We start from the raw sequence: 22,551 nt of genomic DNA, 5'->3' as shown, positions 1-22,551 counted from the left end.
CGCCTATATAAAAAACTACCCAAATACCTTTATCACGCACTAAATGCCCGCTATCGCGCACCGGAAATGCTCGAAATTTTCAAGAAGGCTGGGCTCCGGTGCTCCGCCCAGCCAACAAAAGCTTCACTCCTGTGACGTCAGCACCAGCCAAGCGCTGATTGGCCGCCTGACCGAGTCTCCTGCCCGTCAAACCATTCAAGTGTGCACCCTCAGACTGTGAACAGTAACAGCGAGAACAATAAACTTTTTTATAATATGACCATGGCCAACGTACCCCTTCCCTGTCCCACTACCATCACCCAACATAATGCTGCGGCACCTGGCAGGGAAATAAAGAAAAGGAAGAACCTAAGTTATGCAGATAAACTGGAAATGTGAAACTTATAGACAATGAAGAGACCAAGTGAAGTGTGGGGAAGAAATAAAACATCAGTGAATCAACTGTGAGGGGTATTTATAAGAATCATGATACCACGTTGAGTACACCGCGTCCCCTCCGATCAGCGAAGTTAAGCAACGTTGGGTCTGGTTAGTGCTTGGATGGGTGACCGCCTGGGAACACCAGATGCTGTTGGCATAATGTTCTCCCTACGTGTCAAGTGGGGTTGGTGGAGGATTAGTGCTCCTCCCTGTAAAACAATTAACTCTAAGCCCTTGGCCACCCCGTTTGGGATACATGGCGTCTGGCAATGAATGAATGAATGAATGATCACATCATAAAACATGCTCATTTTTGGACTATTGTATGTTAATATGTGGTACAAAATGGGTATCTTAGGGGCAAGATTGAGGTCATGGCACCAATTAGAATTATTTCCATAAGTTCTTCAATTCGGCTATCACGGTTTCGGCTATAGCGCAGCCATAGCAGGACCAATTGGGAGTGATAGCCGAGGGTTGAGTGTATATATTGTTACATAGCCTATGATTTCATCATCCTTTGTCTAATTTTAACGCACAGATGCTGCATGTTTGATCACGAGCGTGTTCTGCCTCAGTCCCCCCCTTCTACCGTTATAGTAGAGTAAGTCGTTCTCTCTGTTATACTTTGCGGGATTTTCAGCTCTATGTCCCCATGGCTTCATTTGCGCGTCCCTCTTACAAGTTGTGTCAGGCTCTGCCGGCCCCTATATAATGAGCTCAGTCTCTGCATCATTGCCACTTAGATCTGCTCCTCATTTTGTTCACATCTCTGTCCTCCCCTGTACAGATATTATTATTGTGAGTGCTCAAGAAGTCTCCAACCATCTAGCAGCTGTGTGTAATTTGAGTATAACTGTTGTTGCATTTTTTTCTTGTACTGTATAGCATAAGTTTAATTTGTAGGCCTAGTGAAGTTTGTAATTTATGTAGGGTTCTTTGTCAGTCATTTTTGATAATAGTTTGTATCTGTAATTATTTATCTGGCATTCACTGAGTATTATCTGGTATCTCATTTTATCAGGGCTGACTTAGATAAATTTACTCTTGCTAACTTCGTGTTAATAGAGGCTATTGCAGTTAACCATATATTTAACCTGTTTATTTGCCATTACATTATCCTTATGAGTCCTGAATGTTTTATTGTTAGTTTGTGCATTAAACTTTAAATTGTAATTTTACCTAACTCTTTTGTTTTGAACCTGGAACTTTACGGGACAGTAGTGACTCTTCGTATTCTCACTTAAAGTGTACATTATCTTTCTCTGTTCCGTAACATAAATTTGGCGACCTCTCATCAGGATATTCAGGATATTATCATAAGGATATTGTTTGATATTTTGTGACTGTGATATATTCATGATGGCTACTATTTCTACACTTGATGAAGCCAAAGATTTTTTGTCAAATGTGCAAACAGTGTGTGATATAGAAAACAGAACAAAGAATGAACTTAAGATTGTTGCTCAACAATTGGGATTTGTTGTTCGCTCTCATCAGTCTAAAGATCAAATTGTTGCCATGATTAATGAAAGCTTGTTTAATGTAACTCCTCCAAATGAGCAAACGCAGATTGAATTAGCTAAGTTACAGCTAGCCCTGCAGGAGGCCCGTGCTAAGGAGGCTGAGTTTCGCGCACAAGTTGAACTCGCTAGGATTCAGGCAGACCATGAGTATCGCATGAAACAAGGTGGAACTGGATCATCTTGCTCTGATGATTTTGATGTGGCTAAAAATGTTAAACTTGTCCCTCCTTTTAATGAATCTGATTTAACAAAGTATTTTCAGTTGTTTGAGAGGGTAGCTACAGGTTTTAATTGGCCTAAGGAGTATTGGCCAGTACTCCTTCAAACTGTTCTCACCGGTAAAGCTCAAGTAACTTATGCATCTTTGCCTCAGGATCAGTCTGATAATTATGATGTAGTTAAGAGCTTGATTCTTAAAGCCTATGAGCTTGTTCCTGAAGCCTATAGAGTAAAATTTAGGACAACTTACAAGCAAGATAAGCAATCCCATGTTGAGTATGCAAGAATCAAAGAAGATTTGTTAGAGCAGTGGTTAAATTCTAAGAATGTGGATTCTGATTTTGGTAAATTTAAGCAGATGATTTTGCTGGAGGATTTCAAAAGGTGTATTAGTAAAGATGTAAGCCTATATCTTGATGAGAGAAGAATAGATAATTTGTCTGATGCTGCAGTTTTAGCTGATGAGTATGTTCTCACTCACAAGAGATATTCTAGAGAAAAAGGGAAAGCTGAGAGTAAGTACGTTGCCTCTACTCAGAGTACAGGTAACAGGAAAGAGAATAAGGATGATGTTTCTCAGGAAGTAAATACCAGCTTCACCTCTAGATTTCAGAAAAGTAAATGTACTTATTGTAGTAAGCTTGGTCATACTACGGAGAGATGTTTCAGGAGACAGCGTGATGTGAACAAAAAGGAGTCTTTAAATATTCAGTCAATTGGTCTAGTGTCCACTCTTGAGAGTTCCCAGAATTCTTTAACTGAGTTAACTGAACCTGCTTTGAGGGGTAACTTAAATTCTCATGATGGAGCTCCTCTTTTGAGCAGTAACGTGGGTGACACTCTCAAGAGTTCATGTGCTAATTTCCTGTCTGATGGTTTTGTCAGTCCTCTGGACAGTAATGACAGGAAATCAGTTCAAATATATCGTGATACAGGTGCTTGCCAATCCCTTATGCTGACCAGTGTTCTAGGCTCTAATGTTAATTCCTCTGATGAAACTGTAATCTTACAAGGTGTAGGGAATAATTATTTCTCTGTCTCTCTGTGCAGAGTGAATTTAGAATCTGGTTTTGTTAATGGTTCCGTTATGGTTGGGTTGGTTGAGACACTCCCAATGTCAGGTGTAACTTTCTTACTTGGAAATGATATTGGTGGAAGTCAAGTGTGTCCAGCTCCTCAGTTGTCTAGTGAGCCAGTGGCTGTGTCCCGGGATTGTGATGTCCCTGATGTGTTCCCTGCATGTGCTGTCACTAGGGCTAAGTCTAAAGTTACTGGTGATTTAGAGGATAATGATGATGATGATGTTATCCTAGCTGACACTTTTCTTGCTAATTTGGACCGCTCACCAGATGAGGCAGTACCCCGTAGTGTTGATAATTTGTCTCGTCAAGAGTTGGTTGAGTTGCAGGTTGCTGACCCTGAGTTGAAAGGTCTAGCTAACTCTGCTTACAGTGAAGAAAAGTCAGCCGGTGCTTCTACTTGTTATTATGTAAAGTCAGGAGTACTTATGAGGAAGTGGAGACCCCCAACAGCATCAGCCGACTGTGAATGGGAGGTTGTACATCAAGTTGTCATTCCTCGTGTTTGCAGGCAGGATATCATTAGAGTGGCTCATGATTCCAGTTTGGCAGGACACCTTGGAGTGAGGAAGACTGTGGCACGCATTTTTAAACACTTCTACTGGCCATGTATCTTCAGGGATGTTTCCTGGTATTGTAAGTCTTGTCACACCTGTCAAGTTGTGGGGAGGTGTAATCAGACCGAAAAGGTTGCACCTCTAGTTCCCATTCCTCCTTTTGAGGCGCCTTTCACCCGTGTGTTGGTGGATATTGTAGGCCCTCTTCCTAAGACTTCTTCAGGATTTTCTTATGTGTTGACCATGATTGATATGGCTACTCGTTATCCTGAAGCCATTCCACTTAGAAATATCTCAGCAAAGAACGTAGTTAAGGAAATGCTAGGGTTCTTCACAAAGTTTGGTCTGCCCAAGGAGGTACAGTCAGACCGGGGAAGTAATTTCATGTCAAATGTTTTCAAGCAGTCTCTGAAAGAGTTGGGCATCACCCAGATCACGTCTTCAGCTTACCATTCCCAGACCCAAGGAGCGTTGGAGAGATATCATCAAACACTCAAATCGATGCTCAAGAAATACTGTTTGGAACATCAGAAAGACTGGGATAAAGGTCTTCCATTCGTTGTGTTTGCTGCAAGAGAATCTCCAAATGAATCACTGGGCTTCTCACCTTTTGAACTACTGTTTGGCCATGAAGTAAGAGGACCCCTTAAGTTACTCAAGGAATGCTGGCTGTCGGAGGAAGATGACGTCAACCTGCTGGAGTATGTGATGAAGTTCAAAGAACGGCTGTCCACTGCTTTACAGCTGGCGAGAGAGAATTTAGGAGCTGCTCAGGAGAAGATGAAGACTTGGTATGACAAGAAGTCCAGGTTACGCCACTTTCAGCCAGGAGATCAGGTTTTGATTCTGCTACCAGTTCATGGGCAACCTCTTCAAGCCAAGTTTAGTGGCCCTTATTTCGTGGAGAAGAAACTCAGTGATGTCAGCTATGTCATCGCCACACCAGATCGTAGAAAGAGCAAGCAACTATGTCACATCAACATGCTAAAGTTATATCACAGGCGGGACGAAAATAATCCAGTCTGCACTGTAGCTGTTCCACCCGAGTCTGCAAGCGAAGCTCTCCCATGCAGTATGAGCCTGAGTGATAGTTTGGGGAAGAATCCTGATATCATGAATGATCTCCAGACTAAGCTTTCTCATCTACCTCCCAAGGAAAGGCAGGAGTTTTCGGCATTACTGCAGGAGTACCCGCAAGTGTTCCGTGCTACTCCAGGAAGAACCACTGTGTTGATGCATGATGTCGATGTTGGAGACGCAAAGCCAATTAAATTGCCTCCTTACCGTGTGAACCCAGTGAAAGTTCCTTTCATCCAGAAGGAGCTTGGCTACCTGTTGGACCACAAGATGATTGAGCCCTGTCAGAGCGAGCGGAGTTCTCCTGTCACTCTAGTCCCTAAGCCAGGTGGGTCACAGAGGCTTTGCATCGACTACAGACGTGTTAATCAGATAACCAAAACAGACACTTACCCTCTCCCTCGTGTGGAAGATTGCATAGTCAAGATCGGAAAGGCTAGGTACATAAGTAAGTTTGATTTGTTAAAGGGATACTGGCAAGTACCTATGACTGAATGTGCTAGGGAGATCTCATGTTCTGTAACATTAGGAAAGACATTTGCATGTTCTGTAATGCCATGTACAGATTGTTTTAGAGTAATAAGAAATTTCCTTTGTAAATTTCTTTTTTCTTTGTGGGGAGGTGTTACATAGCCTATGATTTCATCATCCTTTGTCTAATTTTAACACACAGATGCTGCATGTTTGATCACGAGCGTGTTCTGCCTCAGTCCCCCCCTTCTACCGTTATAGTAGAGTAAGTCGTTCTCTCTGTTATACTTTGCGGGATTTTCAGCTCTATGTCCCCATGGCTTCATTTGCGCGTCCCTCTTACAAGTTGTGTCAGGCTCTGCCGGCCCCTATATAATGAGCTCAGTCTCTGCATCATTGCCACTTAGATCTGCTCCTCATTTTGTTCACATCTCTGTCCTCCCCTGTACAGATATTATTATTGTGAGTGCTCAAGAAGTCTCCAACCATCTAGCAGCTGTGTGTAATTTGAGTATAACTGTTGTTGCATTTTTTTCTTGTACTGTATAGCATAAGTTTAATTTGTAGGCCTAGTGAAGTTTGTAATTTATGTAGGGTTCTTTGTCAGTCATTTTTGATAATAGTTTGTATCTGTAATTATTTATCTGGCATTCACTGAGTATTATCTGGTATCTCATTTTATCAGGGCTGACTTAGATAAATTTACTCTTGCTAACTTCGTGTTAATAGAGGCTATTGCAGTTAACCATATATTTAACCTGTTTATTTGCCATTACATTATCCTTATGAGTCCTGAATGTTTTATTGTTAGTTTGTGCATTAAACTTTAACTTGTAATTTTACCTAACTCTTTTGTTTTGAACCTGGAACTTTACGGGACAGAAGTGACTCTTCGTATTCTCACTTAAAGTGTACATTATCTTTCTCTGTTCCGTAACAATATCTATATATGCCCCCCTGAGGGTAGGGGCTTTTTTTCAAGAATACTCCCCCAGTATCCCTGCTTGTCATCCAAGGCGAGTAAAAGGGTTGGCGGAGGGTTAGTGCCCCTCCCCGGAAAACAACTAACTAAAACGACGAACAAGAAGCCTCGGACAAGGACTGACCAAAAGATGACGACCAAAGACCAGACAAAGGACATGGTAATCGCAACATGGAATGTAAGAGGTGCGAATGATGAGGCGAAAGAGAGAGAGATTGTCCAGGTACTTGAGGGTGCGAAAGTTGATGTATGTGAAGTAACTGAAACTAAATGGAGAGGAGAAAGTGTGAGAGAATGGGAGTATGGATGGGGTATATGTGCAGGAGTAAGTGAGAATGAGAGGGCAAAAGAAGGGGTGTGTATAGTTGTGAGTAAAAGATGGAAGAAGAACATAAGAGAGTATGGATCAGTTGGGTCAAGGATTGTGTGGGTAAGACTGAAAGTTGGAATACAAATGTGGGCGATTGTGTGCGTGCATGCGCCAACGCAAGATCATGCAAGCACAGTGAGAGAAGAGTTCTGGACAAATGTGGAAGTGTGCATGGAAAGGTTTGGAAGGAATGAGAGAGTGTTTTTGATCGGTGATATGAATAGTAAAGTAGGGAATGTGAAGGTGGATGGAATAGTTGGTGAGTAGGGTGTGCCTGCTGAGACAGATGAGAATGGCAGTGCGTTAGTGGACGTTTGTGCTGGGAGGGGGTTGGTGATAGCCAATACCCTCTTCAGGCATAAAATGATCCACAGGTATACATGGCGAGTGATGAGAAGGGTGGGAGGTGAACTGAATGAAAGGAAGGCAATGATTGATTATGTGGGTGTGGATGAAAGGATGTGAAGATGTGTAATGGATGCAAGAGCTTATAGACGTTGGGGGAGTGGACTTTCTGACCACTACTTGGTGGTGGCCAGAATCAAGATCCAAATAAGATGGAGAAAAAGAAGAAGGGAAGGAAGGAAAGAAGAAGTATTTGCAAGGAGAGTGGAAAGGTTACAAGAGAATGAGAAAATGGCAGAACATAAGATAGAAGTGGAGGAACGATTGGGCAAATATGAATTGGAGCAGATGGGGGACGTGGAAGGTGTGTGCAGGATATTCACAGAAGAAATATGTGCAGCATGTGATGTGGTGTGTGGGATGAAGATAAGACTGAGGGGGGTGCAAGGAACAGCGTGGTGGAATGAAGATGTGAGACAGGCTGTGGCACAAAAGAAGAAAGCATACAATGAATGGATGAGAAATAGTGGCGTGGAAGAAGATGAGAGGCAGAAGAGAGAGTTATATGTAGAATGAAAAAGAGAGGTGAAAAGATTAGTAAGAGAGAGTAAGAAGAGAATGGATAAGGAATTTGGAAGGAATTTGAGTGTAAAGTGGAAGGAATGTAAGAAAATGTTCTGGAAAGAGGTGAAGAGAGTAAGACAGGGTGGAAGTGGAGTTAGCAGGGGAGTGAAAGATAAAAATGGTAGATTACTAGTGGAGAAGGGAGAAAAAGTGAGCAGATGGAGAGAACACTTTAAGGAATTGTTGAACATAGAGGATGGAAGTAATGTGTGTATAAGTGGCTGGGGAATGGCTGGGAGAAGGAGGAAGGTGAGAAGACAGGAAGAAATCAGTAGGATAGAAGTTGTGGAAGCAATGAAGAAAGTTAAATCGGGGAAAGCTCCAGGAATTGATGGAGTGTGTGGTGAAACGTTGAAGCTTGGGGGAGAGATAGTAGTAGAATGGATATGGAAGATGTGCAGATTGGCCTGGGAGGAAGGTAGAGTTCCGGAGGATTGGAAGTCAGGTATAACTATTCCCTTGTACAAAGGAAAAGGCGAAAAAGAAGTGTGTGGTAATCATAGGGGCATTTGTCTTCTTAGTATAATTGGAAAAGTGTATGGTAGGATACTTATTGACAGAGTTAAGAGAAAAAACAGAGGAATTTGTAGGAGAAGAACAGGGAGACTTTAGGAAGGGAAGAGGTTGTGTAGATCAGATATTCATTCTTAGATCTTTAGTGGAAAAGTTTCTAGAGAAGGGAAAGAAGTTGTATGCAGCTTTCACGGATTTGGAGAAAGCATATGACAAGATAGACAAGGACTGTGGAAAGTATTAAGAATAAATGGAGTAGATGGGAAGTTGTTGAATGCCGTGAAGAGTACGTATGACGCTGCTAGGGCTGCAGTGCGTGTGGATGATGAACTGAGTGAATTTTTCTCATTGAAGGTTGGGTTGAAACAGAGATGTGTCATGTCTCCATGATTGTTCAATCTGTACATCGATGGGGTAATAAAAGAGGTACAAGGTAGGGTAGTGGATGGTGGAGCGGCCCTGGTGAGAGAGGGTTGTGTTTGGAAACTCCCTGTACTGTTGTTTGCAGATGATACTGTGTTGTTGAGTGAAGACGAAGGGGAGCTGCAAGGATTGGTGGATGAGTTTGGGAGTGTGTGTAAGAAAAGGAATCTAAAGGTGAATGTAGGGAAGAGTAAAGTGATGGTCTTTGAGAGAGGTGAAGTCAGTGAACGTACAGCGAGGTTGGATGGTGAGGAATTGGAAAATGTGAGTATGTTTAAGTACTTGGGTAGTGTGATAAGTAAGGATGGAGGTTTGGAGGGTGAAGTGCTTGAAAGGGTACAGCAGGGAAGAAAGGTTGCTGGTTCTTTGAAAGCAGTGATAAGAAACAGGGAAGTGAGGATGGAAGTGAAAAAGTTGCTACATAACAGTATTGTGATACCAACTCTAACGTATGGAAGTGAAACTTGGACGTTGTTGGAAGGACACAAGTCAAGAGTGAGAGCAGTGGAAATGAGTTATTTTAGAGGAGCCAGTGGAGTCACATGGAGAGACAGGCTGACAAATTAGGATATAAAGGAGCTTTGTGGCGTGGATGTGGATGTGATAGAAAGCGTTAGGAGGAATACACTGAGGTGGTTTGGCCACGTGGAGAGGATGGAGGGTAAAAGACTGACGAAGAGAGTGTATGGGAGTGAGGTGGAGGGGGGAGAGGGAAGGGGAGGCCGAGGATGAGATGGAGGGATGGGGTGGAGAGGTATATGAGAGAGGGGGGTGAAATTTGGGAGCAGGGCAGTGAAATGGCAGGGGACAGGGCAACGTGGAGGTGATTTGTTTGTGGCCACCCCGAATGGGATTCAGGCATCTGGCAATAGACAGATAGTTAAATATATATATATATATATATATATATATATATATATACACACATACATATATATATATATATATATATATATATATATATATATATATATATATGTCATCTCTCCACTATCCGATGTAATACAGCCAAAGGCATGTCCAGAAAGTGGGTCCATCAGGATAGTGGGCCCCTGCCTCCTGGACTGGTACTTCTGGACCCTAATCCAGCCTAACTTTGAAAGCCACCTAAATAACTCCCTACCGGACATGCATAGCACTTATTTAAGACCCTATTCACACCAATAATGGACATTAAGCATGAAATAAATGAAAAGGAACCAAAGAATGAGGAATTAGAAGTATGGCAAATATTTTGCAGTGTACAAGGTACTTACAGCATGTTTGTGGCTGCCTCCTCTGAGGCTCTGGCAGTGGTGAAAATGCTCTTGATGCACATACAGTAATCCAGTGTTGTGTTACACTTAATTCTCTGCACTGTGAGTTATAACTGTTTAACACTGCACATTCTGTTCTTAATTGAGCCATGCCAGTTTCAACTGCCAGTTTCAATCACCACTTTGCATTCCACACTTAATCCTTTGCACTCTAAATTCTAATTTCTTAACACTGCAAAACACTGTAAATTCCCATGTGGTCTAGTGGCAAGGTATTGCAATTTATTCACTGTTTATTCACAAAAACGAGCACGTGCATCATCCATTGTAATGAACATCTACTCACGATGATGGTTAGGCGGTAACTGGTGAGAGGGGAGGAAGGAAGAAGTGAAGGGGCCATGGTAAACACAGCTGTTCAGCGCTGTGTGCCAATTTCAAATTATGGGTGGGAAAAAATTCAGATTTTGGGGAGATTTTTTTCTTTTTTTGGCCATTTTTGGGTTCCGAAGGTACAGGCCCACAATGTCCGGTAAGTGGGGAGTCTGGATAGTGGGTATCCGGATAGTATAGGGATTACTGTATTCCGTAAATCCTCATATTTGGACGCATTTTACTTCGACGCCTCGTTTCTCGCGCAAGAAAAAAGTTTCCAAGTTGTCGTAACAATTTGCGAATTTCCCCACAATTTGATGCTCCCAGCCGGTAGCCGACACTCAGCAGATGAAGTGTACCGATGCTCAGTCTAGGCATTGTCCATTTCTCTAGGCAACAGTTTTCCATGATCTTTATATAGCAGGTCCAGCGGGACAGTAGACACACGTGAGTTTGTTATTGTTTGTGATCGTAACATACAATCTTCACCCATGTCGTGAATACACAGCAGGTCCAGCTGGGCAGTAGACACACATGAGTTTGTTATTGTTTGTGATCATAACGTATGATCTTCAGCCGCGTCGTGCTACTGTTTCTTAACAAAGAATTGTTATGTTTCTCGTAACAATATACAGTATATATTTTTTTTGATGGACATATACCTGAAATGGATGTAAAATAAAGCTTATTGATATTTAAGGAAGGAAAGAATAATCACTGTCCCAATACAGAGATGGTAGACTCAGCCCACCAATTTTTTATTCTATTTGACTATATTACAGCCTCTCTTCCTTGCAGCAGTGAGTATAATAATGGTATTATAATTTCTCCCTTCCTTTTAGTGACAAAGGGCACATAAAATGACCGTGATTTAGTTGACCTACTGTGATGTCGAAATTAAATAATCTGGTGAAAAGTGGCAGCTTTCCTTGGTTAGTGACATTGGGAACTAGCCCATCCACTCTCAACACACCCTCACTTCTTACATGTTACCAGCGACTTTGTAGGCCTGCCTTTGCTAACAAGTACCTTAAATGGGGTGTGGACCAAAGGTTGTCAGTGTTGTGGTCTGATGAGGCAACGTTTAGTGTTACCTGTAATTGAGGAAAGCGCGTGTACCGGAGCAAAGGTAGTGACCCGCTTGACCCCCGTTACGTGGAAAGCACAGTTAAACACCCTGATTCACTTATGGTATGGGGTTGTTTCTCTGGGAAAGGTTTGGGGAAGCTTGTTGTGCTTCCCCAGAACTGCAGAGTAAATCAGGATGTTTATCTGGAGCTTCTTTGTGATCATTTACCCAAGTCCTTCGAGCTCACAGGTGCACGATTGTTTCAGTAGGATCGTGCACCTGCTCATAAAGCCAAATCGGTCACCGATTGGCTTCGTGACTGCGAAGTATCATTCATGAAAGACTGGCCAGGCAGTAGCCCAGATCTCAACCCGATAGAGAACTTCTGGTACCTCGTAAAGAAGAATCTCCAAGGGAAGGACGTGAGCTCTCTACCTAAGCTGGAAGCAGCCATTCATGACTCCTGGGAAAAAAATACCACTCCAGCACCTCAGGAACCTCGCCCTTTCATTTCCACAACGTCTCAGGTCCGTGAAGAAGTGTAAAGGATACCCTACCAAGCATTAAAGGTAAATAAAATGCATTACAGTAATCACTCCAATATCCGACGTAATAGAGCCATAGGTAGGTCCAGATATTGGTTCTGTCCGGATATTGGGCCCCAGCTTATGGACTTGTACTTATGGACCCTAACTCAGAGAAACACCTATACAACTCCCTCTGGACATGCATAGCACCTATTTAAGACCCAAATCACACCAATAAGGCACATAAATGACTGAAGTAAATGCAAAAGAAACATAAAATGAGGGTTTAGAAGTATGTTCATACATTAATAAACATTCTGGTACTTATGGACCCTAACCTAGCCTAACTCAGAAAAACACATTCCTACTGCACATGCATCGCTACTAACACCCTATTCACACCAATAAAGGACATTAAAGAGTGAAATGAGGTAAGTATAGTATGGAAAAAAGTACAGTATGAAACATTCTGCCTACTTACAGCAAGTCCCTGGCCACCTCAATGAATAACCGCCTCCTCTCGGACTCTGACAGTAAGAACGATTTCCTGAAGCACTTGCAGTACACTGTTCCTGAAGTCTTGCACTGAACTTAGTCAATCACACACAGAAGTCCATTCTCTTCACAGTGTGCACTCTTGTCTAAATAATGCTCCATTGTAACTTACTAAGTGTTGCACTTTAACTTTTCCCATTCATATAACTTTCCAAAGCCAAAACAAACAAGTCTATTTACGTTAAATTTTTTTTCTATTGAGTCTTTTCTCTCACAACTTTAAATCCTTAACACAACACACTGTTTTTCTCACTGTACAACACTCTAAATTCCCGTGTGGTCTAGTGGAGAAGTTCTTGCTGTTTATTCACTATCAGAGTCCGAGAGCATCACTGGCAGGCGACCTAGGGGTGCATCGCTGGGTCGTGGTGATGGTGTACCCACTGCAGACGACTCTGAAAACAGCCGCAAACTCACGTCGAGCGGTGACTCCACCGTGGCTGATGTGCTGGGCTGTGGCTCGGAGCATGAGGGCCTGTCTTGAGGAGGCAACGGAGTAGAGCCAGGGCTGGGCACAGTGGGGGTCACGGGCCTGAAAAAACTGTCAATGGCTGATTGACGCAATGACCGACGATTCTGATGATTGATGATGCACTGCCGGAAAGCACGCACTTCCTCCACGAGTCCTAAGGGCCCCATCTCCCTGTCGCAGTCCGGGTGTTCCAGGTAGTCTAGGACGAACTCTAGATGTTCCTGGAGTGCGCTCAGCTTGGGGATGGCTGGAGTAGTGTCATGCTGAGAGGAGTCCGCATCATCGTCGCCTTCAGCGTCGGAATCTTCAAGTTCGGTACTGACACCTGCAACCGAAGACGCGATCTCGATATCAGACAACGTCTGATAGCCAGGATCGCCCTCGTCGTCATCCAACCACTCACGAACATCGTCCACATCTACATCGTTGCCGTGCGTACGTAGCCGTGCATGGAAGTCATCCACGTCAAAGCCTAGAAAATCATACTCTACATCTGTTCTGAGAAGCAGACGAGACCAACCATTTTCCAGAGTCTTCACAGGGACTTCCTTCCATGCACTAGACCAGTTGTACAGCACAGACTTGATGTTGTAGCGGCGAAGGTTTTCCAAAGTCCGCTTGCCTAGTGTGTCCCATCCCTCCCTGCGCTCGTCCTTGTCCTCGAGAACAACCATCACCTCGTACAGGAACTTCCAACGGTATAGGCGCTCTGTTGCCACGATCACTCCTTGGTCCATTGGTTGGATGAGAGCAGTCGTATTAGGTGGCAGAAACATGCACCTAATACGGCCATTTTCAGCAACCAAGTCCTTGTCGCACGGGTGGGCAGGTGCATTGTCGAGGAGAAGGAGGTCTGGTCGCGCAGGATTCCCAGTGTCTTCGTCTGGTAATGGATGACCTCCTTGACGAAGTGACGGTGAAACCAGTCTTTGAAGATCACAGCTGTGAACCAAGCCTTCAAAGAATGGTACCAGACGACAGGAAGGACATCCATCACCCCACGAAGGCACCGAGGCTGCTTTGCACGGCCAACAACAACGGGCTTAAGCCGGTGCATGCCGTTAGCACTGGCACAACACAAAGCAGATATCCATTCCTTGGAAAGCTTGTGGCCAGGTATACGCTTCTCCATCTCCTTGGCTACAGTGTTCGTTGGCAGCGAGCGATAGAATAGGCCAGTTTCGTCAGCATTGTAGACTTGACCGAGAGTTAGGCCCTCCCTGTCGATCAAGCCCTTCACCTTATGCCGAAACTCGTCAACTCCATCCTCGTTAGCGTCCAATGCTTCGCCATGTGCTTTACAGTTGGTAAGGCCATGCCGCAACTTGAACGCGAAGAGCCAACCCTCGGATGCCTTGAAGTCTAGGGCGTCGTGAAGCCTGGCAAACTTCTCAGCAGCAGCCTTCAGCTCCGTTCCACGTACCATCACACCAGCTGCATGTTGTTGTCGATACCAAATCAACATGGATCGGTCGATTTCTGCAAACTTGGGGGTAAACATAACCTTCCTTTCCACGTTGCGTTTGCTTCTCGATGAGAAGTCAGCCATGTACTGCATGAGTTTGTCTCGGGATCTCTTGATATTGAACAAAGTAGACCGGGCCAGGTTAAACTCGCGGAGAATGCGGGAAGAAGACCACCCCGCATCTACTTTCTCCAATATCTCCCGTTTCTTTTCCAGAGTCAACACCACTCTCTTCCTTTTCTCAGGTGGCGGGGCCAGCATCACACACACTAAGAGGAGGCCCGAGAGCAGCAGGAGGCCCTGCAGCAGATAAGGCACCACCACAAAAGCGATCACGTGGGCATCCATTACGACGAGCGTGCACTCGCGGCGAGAGACAGGCAGAAAGTGGGGAGAATGCAGCGGCGCTCTATCGGACGTCGGAGGAATGACGCGCCACAACAATGCTCTCCCGCGCGGAGCGCAGTAAGTTCAAATTACAGGCGGGAAAATTTTTTTTTTTTTTTGACCATTTTGGGAATATTGGATCCCAGGATGATTATGTCCGGGTAGTGGGGATGTTCGGTTATTGGGCGTCCGGATATCAGAGTGATTACTGTATTTATATGTTTTTTCAATGTTGAAAGGTTTGTTTTGTAGGAGGGACGCAAGGAGCTTGATACTTCTGACGAGCACTGTATACATATACAGTATATATATATATATATGGATGGGACAATGAGAGAAGTAAAAACACGAGTAACAGAGAGGGGGTTGGCATTGGTAATGAATGGTGATGGATGGAGTATCTCAAATTTGCTGTATGCTGATGATGCAGTACGTCTAGCAAATACTGGACAAGAACTTGGTAGACTCGTGCAGAGTGTTGTTGATGTCTCAGAGTGTCGTGCCTTGAGAGTATATGTACAAAAGAGTAATGGTTATAAAGAGAGAATGTGACTCCCAGTGTGATGCTACAGTGAATGGAGAGGGACTGGAATTGGTGAGAGAGTTCAAATACCCGGTTACAGTGATAGAAAAGAGAGGGAAATGTGCAAAAGAAGTGGAAAACAGAGTGACACAAGGAAGAGTAGATGGTACAATGAAGGCCTTGATAAGAAACAGAGGCTTGAGTGTTGTAGCTGCATGAGGCTTTCATGAAGGAGTGTTAGTGCCAACTTTAACATATGAATGTGAGACTTGGTGCGGCATGAAAATGAAAAGTCAAGAGAGAGAGCAGAGGAGATGGTACTGCTAAGGAAGTTATGCAGAGTACAGAGAGTGGATAGGATACAAAATAATGTGATTTGTGATAGATGTGGAGTGCGGAAGTCTGTGGACACCAGCATCGAAGAGAGTGTACTAAGGGGGTAAGGTCATGTGGAGAGAACGGATAACAATAATGTGGTGAAAAACGTATAGAGGGTATGGTGGATGAACGTGTGAAAAAGAAAGCTATGGAAGTCGGTGAGGCTAGGGGACTGACAAGAGATCGAGCTGGATGGATGAATATTGTGAGAAGTGCATGATCAGGGATGTGGCACCCCTTTTTAATGTGACAGCATCCGGATGGACTCTATCGGATACATTTGTGTAAAGCCACATAATGTGGTGAATGTTTTTTGGCATATCAGATAAAGCCAGGATTCCAGGGGCTTGAATGGTGAGTGAATGGAAGTGTGGCCCACTGGACTGGGGAAATTTGGGCTGTCTGGACACTGCTACCCCTCACCCTGCCCTAGGGTGGGAAAGGAGGTCCAGATGATGATGATGATGATGATACAGTGAAGCTTGGATCCTGTTGGAAAGACAAATCAAGTGCAAGAGCCAGGATATGAGTTTTTTAGGAGAAACACATAAAACTTCAAGGAGACACACACATACACAAATGAGGAAATGAAGGAGCATTGTGTTGATGTGAGTTTGCTGGAAAGCATTAGAAGTGCCCTGAGATGGCGTGGAAGTGTGAGAAAATGGAAGATGAGAAACTGACTGGGAAAGTGCATGAACGAGGTGCAGGGGGGAGTAGAAGAGGGAGACCGAGGAAGAGATGGACGGGGTGGAGAGGTATATGAGCGAAAGGGATATGAGTTGGAGAGAAGGCAGCCAGACAGCAGACGACAGAATGGTCTGATGGCAATTTTTTTGTGGTTGCTCCTTTCAGGATTAAGGTGTTCTGCTATGGACTGACAGAAAGACAAATATATGAAATGAGCTTTTCATCTAAAGTTCTGTAATTACCTATGGATTATAGAAAAAGCATTGGACTGTGGGGAAATTAATAACCTCTACAATATGCTGTAATAATATCTTTAACATATGGTTTGGGAGCTACTGCCAGGTGATTTTTCTTTGCTCAGGAAGACTCCATCATGTGAAGGAGTTAGAAACATATTCCATTAATCTCTTCATCTCTGTGAGATATCCTCAGCTGAAAGTAAATGGGCAGCAGCAAGAATAAAATATAATTACATCATGATAAAAGAAAGGACAAAGGTTTGGTCAGGCTGTTAGAGTAGGTCAGGCCAGGTCAAAGTAGTTAAGAAAAGACTAAAGATTTAATGTACGTTAAGCCAGGTGTGCTCTGCTGTCAAAATATGACAGACTGAACTGAAAACAGTGCCAAAATTAGGAGGGATACTATACCTACAGTAGTGTTTAGGTAGGGTGTTTTTTGGTTTTCAGTGTTTTTTTTTTTTTGCATGGTTTTCTTGGTGTTAAAAATTATTTTGGATATTCCTATGTGTGTTTTGATGTCAAAATATGGCAGAATGACCAAAGAACATTGCCAAAATTATAAGGGGTGCTGCACATGCAATACTGTAAAGGTAATTTTTTTTTGGTTTTCAATTTTTTTTTTTTTTTTTGCATGGTTTTCTTGGTGTTTAGCATTACTTTGGATATTCCCATGGGTGTTTTTATGTCTAAATATCACTGAATGACCAGAAAACACTGCCAAAGTAAGAAGAGGTATTGTACAAATTGGTTAGGTATAGGTTGGAGGTTGGATATTGGTAGGGTCTGGGTATAGTAGGGGGATATTGTTCAATATCTGGACATTGCCACTACCCGGCAGGTCTTTGGCTCTATTACATCAGATAATTGAGGGATTACTGTAAATACTATTCTGGAAAAAAATGCTCTTTCATCCAAGCAATCTCTTAAGTTAGCATTTTACATTGTTCATTTCACTCAGCAGTTCCGACACTTTCAGACTAACTATTCATATTAACCTTTTGAGATTCCAATGACGATTTTGAGTATCATTTCAAATCCAACCTCAGAGATTCTGATGATGTTTTTAATTGTCATCTTAAGATACTTTTGTTTAACATTCACCATAAATTGCAGTTATGCGACGTAACAAAGAAAGTCGCACATGATGTCATGGGATAGTTGCTTTGTGCATGGTGAGCAGTGCATGTGTGGTATGACCCATGGCTTTGTCTCAGGGCAGGGAATAAAGGCAGTTGCACTACAGCTGCCATGCCGGTTGGAGGTCATGTAACTAAGTCGCACTTTTCCAAGCTCTATCTCCATTATTTCAACATACTGACTATATGTGTTATTTTGACATTTTATTTTCTTTGTTTTCCCTTTTTGAACATTCTACTAAAAACTACAACTATTCAGCTTCAAAGTAACACCACATCAAGCATTCTATAGTGGAGCCATCAGAGACAAAGAATATGCAGCCAAAAACCACAATATAATTGTGCATCTTTTTCCTTTCGCTTTACCATGCAATAAAATGCTTAAATAACCATAATCTATACAGCACTGTAAAGATAATTTATTGTGGTTTTGCATGGTTTAAACCAGATTTATGTAACTTTATTAGATTTTTATTGCTACATATTTTTCTATGGCATGGTATGTAATCTTTGGTTTCATACAGCAAGGTATAAAATTTTTGGTTTTCACCTAACTTCACCTCGTCATTTTGACTTATTTCCTTGTTTTCCTTTATCTAATATACTCCAATAAACTACAACTACAGTAATCACTCTAATATCTGGACGCCCAATAACCGAACATCCCCACTAACCGAACCTTATCGTCCTGGGATCAAACATTCCCAAAATGGTCCGAAAATCCAAAAAAATAAAAATAAAAAATTGATTTTTTGCCGTCCGTAATTTGAACTTGCCGCGCGCGCCGCGTGAGAGCATTGTTTTGGTTCGTCATTCCTCCGACGTCCGATAAAGCACCGCTGCATCCTCCCCACTTCCCGCCTGTCTCTCACCGTGACTGGACCTACGCTCTTCGCAATGGCTGCCCATGTGGTCGCTTTTGTGGTGGTGCCGTACTTGCTGCATGGCCTCCTGCTGCTCTCTGCCCTCCTCTTAGTGGGTGTGATGATGGCCCCGCCTCCTGAGAAAAGGAAGAGAGTGGTGTTGACTCTGGAGAAGAAACGGGAGATATTGGAGAAAATTGATGCGGGTTGGTCTTCTTCACGCATTCTCTGCGAGTTTAACTTGGCCCGGTCGACTTTGTTCGATATCAAACGTTCCTGAGACAAACTCATGCAGTACACGGCTGACTTCTCGTCGAGAAGCAAACGCAACGTGGAAAGGAAGGTTATGTTTACCCCCAAGTTTGCAGAAATCGACCGATCCACGTTGATTTGGTACCGACAGCAACGTGCAGCTGGTGTGATGGTACGTGGAACGGAGCTGAAGGCTGCTGCTGAGAAGTTTGCAAGGCTTCACGACGCCCTAGACTTCAAGGCATCCGAGGGTTGGCTCTTCGCGTTCAAGTTGCGACATGGCCTTACTAACCGTAAAGCACATGGCGAAGCATTGGACGCTAACGAGGATGGAGTTGACGAGTTTCGGCACAAGGTGAAAGGCTTGATTGACAGGGAGGGCCTCACTCTCGGTCAAGTCTATAATGCAGACGAAACTGGCCTATTCTATCGCTCGGTGCCAACGAACACTCTAGCCGATGAGACGGAGAAGCGTGTACCTGGCCGCAAGCTTTCTAAGGAATGGATATCTGCTTTGTGTTGTGCCAGTGCTAACGGCATGCACCGGCTTAAGCCCGTTATTGTTGGCCGTGCAAAGCAGCCTCGGTGCCTTCGTGGGGTGATGGATGTCCTTCCTGTCGTATGGTACCATTCTTTGAAAGCATGGTTCACAGCTGTGATCTTCAAAGACTGGTTTCACCGTCACTTCGTCAAGGAGGTCATCCAGTACCAGACGAAGACACTGGGAATCCCTCGCAACCAGGTAAAGGCTCTCCTTCTCCTCGACAATGCACCTGCCCACCTGTGCGACAAGGACTTGGTTGCTGAGAATGGCCGTATTAGGTGCATGTTTCTGCCACCTAATACGACTGCTCTCATTCAACCCATGGACCAAGGAGTGATCGTGGCAACAAAGCGCCTGTACCGTCGGAAGTTCCTGGACGAGGTGATGGTTGTTCTCGAGGACGAGGACGAGCGCAGGGAAGGAAGTGACACTCGAGGCAAGCGGACTTTGGAAAACCTTCGCCGCTACAACATCAAGTCTGCGCTGTACAACTGGGCTAGTGCATGGAAGGAAGTCCCTGTGAAAACTCTTGAAAATGGTTGGTCTCGTCTGCTTCTCGGAACAGATGTGGAGTACGATTTTCTAGGGTTTGACGTGGATGACTTCCATGCACGGCTACGTACGCACGGCGACGATGTTGATGTGGACGATGTTCGTGAGTGGTTGGACGACGACGAGGGCGATCCTGGGTATCAGACGTTGTCTGATATCGAGATCGTGTCTTCGGTTGCTGGTGTCAGTCCCGAACTTGAAGATTCCGACGACGAAGGCGATGATGATGCGGACTCCTCTCAGCAGGACACTACTCCAGCCATCCCCAAGCTGAGCGCACTCCGGGAACATCTAGAGTTCGTCCTAGACTACCTGGAACACCCGGACTGCGACAGGGAGATGGGGCCCTTGTGACTCGTGGAGGAAGTGCGTGCTTTCCGGCAGTGCATCATCAATCGCCAAAATCATCGGTCCTTGCGTCAGTCAACGATTGACAGTTTTTTCAGGCCCGTGACCCCCGCTGTGCCAAGCCCTGGTTCCACTCCGTTGCCTACCCAAGACAGGCCCTCATGCTCCGAGCCACAGCCCAGCACATCAGCTACAGTGGAGTCACCGCTCGATGTGAGTTTGCGGCTTTCCTCAGAGTCTTCTGTAGTCGGTACGCCATCACCACGACCCACCGATGCACCCCTTGGTCGCCTGCCAGTGATACTCTCGGACTCTGACAGTGAATAAACAGCAAGAACTTCTCCACTAGACCACACGGGAATTTTGAGTGTTGTGCAGTGAAAAAAACGGTGTGTTGTGTTAAGGTTTTCGAAATGAGAGAAAAGACTCAGTGGAAACAAAATTTAACGTAACTAACCTTCTTTGTTTTGGCTTTAGAAATTTTGAAAAGATTGGGAAAAGTTAATGTGCAACACTAAAGTTAACTGGAACATTATTTGGACTAAAGTGAACACTGTGAAGAGAACGGACTTGTGTGTGTTATTGACTAAGTTCAGTGCAAGACTTCAGGAAGAGTGTACTGCAAGTGCTTCAGGAAATCGTTCTTACTGTCAGAGTCCGAGAGGAGGCGGTTATTCATTGAGGTGGCCAGGGACTTGCTGTAAGTAGCCAGAATGTTTCATATTGTACTTTTTTCCATACTATACTTACCAGAATGTTTCATACTGTACTTTTTTCCATACTATACTTACCTCATGCATGTGCAGTAGGAATGTGTTTTTCAGAGTTAGGCTAGGTTAGGGTCCATAAGTACCAGAATGTTTATTAATGTATGAACATACTTCTAAACCCTCATTTTATGTTTCTTTTGCATATTTTTCAGTCATTTATGTGCCTTATTGGTGTGATCTGGGTCTTAAATAGGTGCTATGCATGTCCAGAGGGAGTTGTATAGGTGTTTCTCTGAGTTAGGGTCCATAAGTACAAGTCCATAAGCTGGGGCCCAATATCCGGACGAAACCAATAACCGAACCTACCGATGGCTCTATTGATCCGGATATTGGAGGGGTTACTGTATTCATCTTTAAAACAACACTGCAACCAACATTCAATCGTAAAACATGTATTTGCACTGCCCAATCAAATAAAAAGACTGCAAAGTGAATATGCGGCCTAGAATCATAAAAAAATTTGCAGCTTTTTCATTTCACTTTACCGCACATTAAAATGCATAAGTAACCATAATCTATACAGCACTGTACAAGCAATTTAATGTAGTTTTTCATGCTTTCAACCTGATTTATATATCCTTATTAGACCTTTATTGCTGAATATTTTTCTATGGCAAGGTATACAATTCTTGGTTTTCACCTAAATTCACCTCATCATTTCAACTTTGTTTTCCTTTTTTGAATATACTGCGATAAACTGAAACTATTCAGCTTTAAAATAACACCACAACCAGAATTCAATCATAAAAGATGTATTTACACTGACCGATCAAAGAATAAGATTGAGAAGTCAATATGCGACCGAGAATCGTAAAAAAATTTGCATCTTCCTCCTTTTGCAGTACTGTGCAATAAAATGCATAATAACCATAATCTACACAGCACTGTAAAGGTACTTCATTGTAGTTTTGCATGGTAATCAGACTCAAATATCTTTAGAAGTTTTTCTTTGCCGAATATTTTTCTATGGAGAGGTATAAAATTTTTGCCTTTCGCCTACCTTCAACTTGTCATTCTGACTTTCTGTTTTCTTTGTTTTCCCTTTATGAACATATTATGATAAAGTACAACTATTTAGCTTTAAAATGACCCCAAAATCAACATTCTGTCATGAAAAGCATATTTACACAAAGTGATCAAAGAAAAATATCAAGATGCGAAGTTGTGGATCAGAGTGGGAGTGGATGACTCTAGCACAGACATAAATTGTCTGGCTAAGACAGCTGATAAGGTTAACTGATAGTTTCAAACAGTTTTGTTTCAGTTCTTGACTGATTTCAAATACCAGTAACCTAAGAAATGTGATTATCATTTTAAAAACTTTGATGTTACCTGTAACCATCGATGAAACTGGCATTGATGTAATCTGAACCTTCAGTACCTCTCAGAGGCTGTAAGCATACACGACTGCCTTCAAATGGTAAAATGTTCACCAATCTGTTCTTGAACTTGTTGACTGGTAAGCTGGCACTTACAAATCTTGAGGGCTGGGCTTTGATATTTGCCAAACGCTGTAGGAAAAAGAAAACACATTACCCTAAATG

General features: G+C 43.4%; 1 protein-coding gene and 1 pseudogene across 1 annotated transcript in view; one reads left to right on the top strand and one right to left on the bottom strand.

The window, feature by feature from the left end:
• The window catches only part of Lar (tyrosine-protein phosphatase Lar), a 608,447-nt gene that overhangs the window by 11,061 nt on the left and 574,835 nt on the right, over positions 1-22,551 (bottom strand). Inside the window, exon 35 of the mRNA XM_080270406.1 lies at positions 22,340-22,518. Within this exon, the coding sequence (XP_080126532.1) occupies positions 22,340-22,518 (179 nt within the window). The remainder of the gene's footprint in view (positions 1-22,339; positions 22,519-22,551) is intronic.
• LOC145399177 (5S ribosomal RNA) lies at positions 459-577 on the top strand (annotated as a pseudogene).

Source organism: Coenobita brevimanus, chromosome 5 (assembly GCF_032717465.1).
Source record: "Coenobita brevimanus isolate Jiangsu-jjx chromosome 5, ASM3271746v2, whole genome shotgun sequence".
In the NCBI taxonomy this organism is placed as follows: domain Eukaryota; kingdom Metazoa; phylum Arthropoda; class Malacostraca; order Decapoda; family Coenobitidae; genus Coenobita; species Coenobita brevimanus.
The sequence above is the reverse complement of the archived record's forward strand: the minus strand, read 5'-3'. Positions and strand labels throughout refer to the sequence as shown.